Here is a 7,726-nt window from a genome sequence, read left to right as displayed (position 1 = left end):
TTCAACCGAATAATCTTCTTTGATGTTCTGAATCCTGGACAAGAAATCAGAAACTGTGTTTTGTTTTCCAGGTTTATTTAGCATAGTAATGTTGAATTCTTGCAAAAGTAAAAGCCATTTTGTAACTCTGCCATTAGGAATAGGTTTATTCATTAAATATCTAATTGCAGAGTGATCTGTATGAACAAAGGTTTCATAGACTATTATATAGTGTCTGAACTTGTTAATTGCAAGAACAACAACTAAAAATTCCTTAATGGATTGTAGATTTCTGTGGTTCGGTTTTTTAGAATCTGAACTCGGATAATCCACAATTTTCATTTTTCTTTGTCGACGTTTCGAGTCTAGACCAAGACTCATCATCAGGACTTGATTACAAAGGAGAGAGAGAAATGTGTTGATAAATAGGGTTTGAGGATGAACTATCAAGAATGTGAACTGACCAGTTTCATGCTTGAATAAACTGGATTATTTCTAACCTTTCTAATATATATTCTATTAAGGTTCTTTTTTAATTTTATTTATTATTTATTATTTATGGATAATCATTATAGTTATATATTAATTTTCTTTTAAGTGAATAGTTTTTGTAATAAGATTGTTGTTTATAAATGATGATTTTGTTTTAATTATTTGAAACTTTATGGTAATTATGATAATATTTTAACTTTGTTACAAGGTTTCTAAGGGAATTGAATTAAAAGATTAGGATGATTTCAATGTTATAATATTTTTGTAATTTTTGATAAATTAAAGTTATTTTAATTTTTATTTATTATACATGAATATAATTATTTTCTTGTTTAATAAGTATTTCAATTAATAAACATGTATAATAACCATACATGTTTATTATACATGAATATTCTTTTCAACCAAGTAAATAAGATTGAGTTTTTTTATTAATTTTTATTTTCTAAATAATTTATTATAAAGATTTGTTTTACTACTTGAAATATTTTATGATTTTGTTTATATTTCTTTTAATCTTTTAATATTCTTATAATTTTGAAATATTATGATTTTTGTTTAAATTTATTTAATCTTTTAATATTCTTATACTCTTGATATTTTTTTAAAATTCTTATACTTTTAAAATTTTTAGAATTTTTATTAATAACTTTATTTATTTATAATAACCATACATGTTTATTATAACCATTAATAACTTTATTTATTATAAAAATAAAGTTATGTATAATAACCATACATGTTTATTATACATGAATATTCTTTTTAACCAAGTAAATATGATTGAGTTTTTTATTATTATTATTATTATTATTTTTTTTAAATAATTTATTATAAAGATTTGTTTTACCACTTGAAATATTTTATGATTTTGTTTATATTTCTTTTAATCTTTTAATATTCTTATAATTTTGAAATATTATGATTTTTGTTTAAATTTTTATTTAATCTTTTAATATTCTTATATTCTTGATATTTTAAAATTCTTATACTTTTGAAATTTTGAAATTTTTATTAATAACTTTATTTATTATACATGAATGCTCTTATTATATATTTTATTAATTGCTTGAGTTTTTTATTAATTTCTTGTTTACTTAATAATTTATCAAATGATTTGTTTTTAACTCATTGTAATATTTTATATCTTTGTCTATTTTTCATTTAATATATTTAATTCATGTAATATTTTAAGAGGATAATGCGTTATTACTGATTAGGCCTATAAGCTAGATAGTGTATTAAGCAAAGTTTTTAGGGGGCTTCTAAAGAAGGTGTTTAAATTACATTAAATCTTTTTATATTCTTATAATTTTGATATTTTAAAGTTCATTTATAATTTTATTTATTATACATGCATATACTTCTTATTATACATACTTCTTAATAGCATGAGTTTTTATTATTAATTTCTGTTTCCACAATAATTTATTATAATGATTTGTTTTTAACACATTGTAATATTTTATAATTTTTTTTGTCTATTTTACATTTAATTTATTTAATTCATGTAAGATTTTAAGAGGATAATGTGTTATTAATGATGAGTTAATTAGGCCTATAAGCTAGATAGGTTATTAAACAAAGTTTTAAGGGGAGGGGCTGATTCGATCTAAAGAAGGGAGGAAAAGAAGCAAAGAAGGCCAAAGGAGGGCCAGATTTACTCTATGGGGGTGAGGAGGGAGGTCCAATTCCTACTAATTTCCAAGCCTCCATCTCTGTTGAGGTTATGCGGGTGTTTTATGATCTCAAGCGCCTCCCAGACTTTACGTTTGAAATGGTGTTTTTCATTTGCAATGACTTTTGTGTTTTCAAGGCATATATGGTGGTTTGTCTTACCTGCATGCTCTGCCAAGGCTGAGGAATGGGTTCTTTCCCTTCGGATATCTGCACTATGCTCTTTTAGCCTGATACTGACTGATCTACCTGTTTCCCCGATATATTGTTCTCCACAAGAGCAGCTGATGATGTAGACACCTTTTTGTTGGAGATGTTCTGGGTTGTCTTTGACTGATTTCATTCTTTGTCTAATAGTTGTCAAGGGTTTGAATGAGGTTTTGATATTCTTTTTTAAGAGAATTTTGGCTAGCTTGTCGGTTACACCCTGAATATATGGAAGGTAGGCATTGGTAGCTGGCGGATTGTTAGTTTTGTTTTTAATGTTTCCAGTTTTAGCTTTTTTAATGGCTTTGAAGATATCTTTATTTTTGTATCCTAATTTGGAAAATGCTCTTTTTAAGTAGGTGATTTCTTCGTCGGTGTGGCTCTCATCTGAAATTCTGCAAGCTCTAGTGAAGAGGGTTTGAAGAACTCCCATTTTTTGGGCTGGGTGGTGGTGGGAATCTGCATGGAGATAGTTATCAGTATGTGCCTTTTTCCTAAACACTTTGTGACCTATAGAACCATCATTGTTTCTAATGAGTAAGATGTCCAGGAAGGAGATGCAATTATTATCTTCAATTTCCATTGTAAATTTGATGTCCTTAGAAATGCTATTGAGATGGTTTAAAAAGTTTTTCAGTTCGTCCTCCCCATGGGGCCAATCCACACTGGTGTCGTCTACGAACCTGATCCAAAACTTGGGTTTTAATGGGTAGGTGTCTAGGGCCTTCTTTTCAAACTTTTCCATGAAGAGATTGGCTACAATAGGTGAAAGGGGGGATCCCATAGCCACTCCTGAAGTTTGTTCAAAAATCTCTCCTTGGAATGTGAAGAAGGTGGATCTCAGACAGATTTCAGCTAATTTTGCAGTTTGTGGGTCTGCCACCTCTTTCACTACTTGGACTGCTTCATCTAAGGGAATTTTAGTAAACAACTGGACAACATCAAAACTAACAATTTTATCACCTGGATCTACCTTGGCATTTTTAATGAATTCCACATATTGGCTGGAATCCTTTATGTAAGAACTGGTCTTGCCAACCAGCGGAGCTAATTTTCTAGCGACATATTTTGCTAATTCGTATGTGGGTGATCCTATAGTATTGACTATAGGTCTCAAGGGGACATCCGCTTTATGAATTTTGGGGGCTCCATAAATGCGAGGGGTAATTTCACTGTCAGGAGTAAGGAGTCTTTTTAGTTTTTCATCTAGATTAGTTTCTTTTATGGCTTTTTTGACAAGTCTTGTAATTTTAGAGATGGGGTTCTTTTCAAGTTTCTTGTAGCTGCCACTGTTGTATAAGTGGTCCTTCATTTTGCTAATGTAATCATCATGATTCATTACAACCGTGGCTCCTCCTTTGTCAGCTTTTAAAATGACAATGTCACTGTTATTCCTAAGATTTTTTAGGGCTCTGAGCTGCTCTTGGTTCAAATTCTTTTTAGGGGGCCTGGCTTTCCTAAGGATAACCGCACATTCTTGTCTAACAAGCTCTTTGTCTTCTTCTTTGAGCGTTTTGATTCCATCCTCCAGGCTACATATAATTTCTTCGTTAGGGATTTGTTTGGGGGCTAAGGCGAAATTGAGCCCTTTATTTAAGACTTCAATTTCTTCTTTTTTCAGCTCATAAGAAGAAATATTTATGACTTTATTGTTGTTCAATGAGTTATTGTTTGAATTCTTTGTATTATTATCTGCCTTATTAATATGATTTGTTATGATTTTATAAGAATTATTATCTTTTTCGTTGTGTTTGCCTATGTTTACCACTTTACCCTTGTTATCTTCATCTTCCTTATTAGTTTTATTATCTTTATTAAAGCTTTTCTCTATGTTTGCAACGGTTTTGTCATTCTTAAACTTTACCGAGCTGTTGTTTGACAAGTTAATGTTGTTGCTGGGCTTTACGCTGGAAGTTCTAACGCTGTTCCTTATATTATTATTACCCTCCATGCGGTTGTTGATCAACGCTTTCAAGCTGCGCAGTTTATGCACGCTTGACCCTGCCAACGTATTGAGTTTTTGCAGCCCGGAGTTGCATCCTGTTGCAGCGCTGTCCGGGTCTGATGCATTAGTTCTTGCTTTGTCATTTTCCTCCGTTTTAGTATTGCTGTCCCAGGTTTCTCTGCTGCACGGTCCTCTATTCTCTCCAACCAGTTCCGATTTTCTCATGCTGGGTGTCCATGCCATTATTCTGCGTGTTTGTGGCTCTTCTGCTTCAGCGCTGTCTATGTTCTTGTCAGACTATGCGCTGTTCATTATTACCTGAGATTTATTAATACCAGAGAGTTTTATTTTTCTAAATTCTTTGCTGAGTGGTTCAGTACTTCCGATTTTGTGCGTTTGAAGCCACTCTAGTTTTTCCAGCTTCTTTTTGTGCTTAGTCTGGGTTGCTTGTTTTTCATTTTCTGCTTTGAGGGCTGCGCATGCATCTATGACCTTCCAAAGGTCTTCTCTGATCTTCGCTGCAAGTTTTAAGTGGGCTTCAAAGGCTGCTGTAGATAATTTCCATAACAGAATTCTGCACCTGCGTATTTCAAGGCGGATTAAGGTTTTACTGAGTCTTTCAAATGTTTTATGGTTGTGCTGGTTGTGTAATCTGTGTTTGATGCAAGCAAAGGGTGGAGTAAGATTAGAATCTCTGCATTGCTTGAGAAAGTGAAGATCTGACTCTTTCCTTTGTAATTTAACCCTCATCTTTTCGAGATTACGTATCTCCTTCCATGTTTCCCCTCCGTACAGGTTCAAGATAATGGATTGCAGATTTCTGTGGTTCGGTTTTTTAGAATCTGAACTCGGATAATCCACAGTTTTCATTTTTCTTTATCGACGTTTCGAGTCTAGACCAAGACTCATCATCAGGACTTGATTACAAAGGAGAGAGAGAAATGTGTTGATAAATAGGGTTTGAGGATGAACTGTCAAGAATGTGAACCGACCAGTTTCATGCTTGAATAAACTGGATTATTTTTAACCTTTCTAATATATATTCTATTAAGGTTCTTTTTAATTTTATTTATTATTTATTATTTATGGATAATTATTATAGTTATATATTAATTTTCTTTTAAGTGAATAGTTTTTGTAATAAGATTGTTGTTTATAAATGATGATTTTGTTTTAATTATTTGAAACTTTATGGTAATTATGATAATATTTTAAATTTGTTACAAGGTTTCTAAGGGAATTGAATTAAAAGATTAGGATGATTTCAATGTTATAATATTTTTGTAATTTTTGATAAATTAAAGTTATTTTTATTTTTATTTATTATACATGAATATAATTATTTTCTTGTTTAATAAGTATTTCAATTAATAAACATGTATAATAACCATACATGTTTATTATACATGAATATTCTTTTTAACCAAGTAAATAAGATTGAGTTTTTTTATTAATTTTTATTTTCTAAATAATTTATTATAAAGATTTGTTTTACTACTTGAAATATTTTATGATTTTGTTTATATTTCTTTTAATCTTTTAATATTCTCATAATTTTGAAATATTATGATTTTTGTTTAAATTTATTTAATCTTTTAATATTCTTATACTCTTGATATTTTTTTAAAATTCTTATACTTTTAAAATTTTTAGAATTTTTATTAATAACTTTATTTATTTATAATAACCATACATGTTTATTATAACCATTAATAACTTTATTTATTATAAAAATAATGTTATGTATAATAACCATACATGTTTATTATACATGAATATTTTTTTTAACCAAGTAAATATGATTGAGTTTTTTATTATTAATTTTCTATTTTTTATTTTTTTAAATAATTTATTATAAAGATTTGTTTTACTACTTGAAATATTTTATGATTTTGTTTATATTTCTTTTAATCTTTTAATATTCTTATAATTTTGAAATATTATGATTTTTGTTTAAATTTTTATTTAATCTTTTAATATTCTTATACTCTTGATATTTTAAAATTCTTATACTTTTGAAATTTTGAAATTTTTATTAATAACTTTATTTATTATACATGAATGCTCTTATTATATATTTTATTAATTGTTTGAGTTTTTTATTAATTTCATGTTTACTTAATAATTTATCAAATGATTTGTTTTTAATTCATTGTAATATTTTATATCTTTGTCTATTTTTCATTTAATATTTTTAATTCATGTAATATTTTAAACAAGAAAATAATTATATTCATGTATAATAAATAAAAATAAAAATAACTTTAATTTATCAAAAATTACAAAAATATTATAACATTGAAATCATCCTAATATTTTAATTCAATTCCCTTAGAAACCTTGTAACAAATTTAAAATATTATCATAATTACCATAAAGTTTCAAATAATTAAAATAAAATCATCATTTATAAACAACAATCTTATTACAAAAACTATTCACTTAAAAGAAAATTAATATATAACTATAATGATTATCCATAAATAATAAATAATAAATAAAATTAAAAAAGAACCTTAATAGAATATATATTAGAAAGGTTAAAAATAATCGAGTTTATTCAAGCATGAAACTGGTCGGTTCACATTCTTGATAGTTCATCCTCAAACCCTATTTATCAACACATTTCTCTCTCTCCTTTGTAATCAAGTCCTGATGATGAGTCTTGGTCTAGACTCGAAACGTCGACAAAGAAAAATGAAAACTGTGGATTATCCGAGTTCAGATTCTAAAAATTCCTTTTAAGTCACAGTATAATTTAACTCAGTGGGAGTCAAATTCTTACCTGTATAGTAAATGGCATAATGAATCAAATATTTTTGTCCCAATATAGCTCCCAGAGCTGTATCTGAAGCATCTATTGAAATATGGAAAGGGAGTTTCCAATTTGGACCTCTTGAAATGGGTGCTTTAGAAATTTTTGTTTTCAAGGTTTCAAATGCCAACTGGCAATCAAAATTCCAATTGAATTCACAATCTTTGGTAAGCAATTTGAAGAGTGGGGATGCTATTTTAGTGAAATTTTCTATAAACCTTCTATAGTATCTTGTAAATCCTAGAAAACTTCTAATACCCTTTTGGCAATTTGGAATTGATAATTTAGAGATGACTTCAACTTTAGATTTGTCAACATTAATCCCATCTCTTGAAATGTGATGTCCTAAAACAATACCTTCTATAATCATCATAAAACATTTTTCATGGCTTAGTGAAAGGTTTGCTTCTTTACATCCTTTTAGAACTTTTTCCAAATTTTCTAAGGCTTCTTCGAATCTATTCCCATATACTATAAAATCATCCATATATACCTCTACACAATCATGTATTAGATCAGTAAAAATTCCTAGTACTACTCTTTGGAATGTTGTGGGTGCATTACATAACCCAAAAGGAAGTACCCGGTAGGCATATGCTCCCCATGGACAA

At 28.3% G+C, this 7,726-nt stretch overlaps 1 protein-coding gene across 1 annotated transcript; it reads right to left on the bottom strand.

The window, feature by feature from the left end:
* Positions 1-2,131: 2,131 nt before the first annotated feature.
* LOC149143657 (uncharacterized) lies at positions 2,132-4,543 on the bottom strand. Its single transcript, XM_089451900.1, has one exon. It carries the CDS (start codon positions 4,541-4,543, stop codon positions 2,132-2,134), a length of 2,412 nt encoding a protein of 803 aa, XP_089308026.1.
* Positions 4,544-7,726: the final 3,183 nt, after the last annotated feature.

Source organism: Pinus tabuliformis, chromosome X (assembly GCF_031772625.1).
Source record: "Pinus tabuliformis cultivar Carrire ecotype Pingquan chromosome X, CPIR1, whole genome shotgun sequence".
Classification (NCBI taxonomy): domain Eukaryota; kingdom Viridiplantae; phylum Streptophyta; class Pinopsida; order Pinales; family Pinaceae; genus Pinus; species Pinus tabuliformis.
The sequence above is the reverse complement of the archived record's forward strand: the minus strand, read 5'-3'. Positions and strand labels throughout refer to the sequence as shown.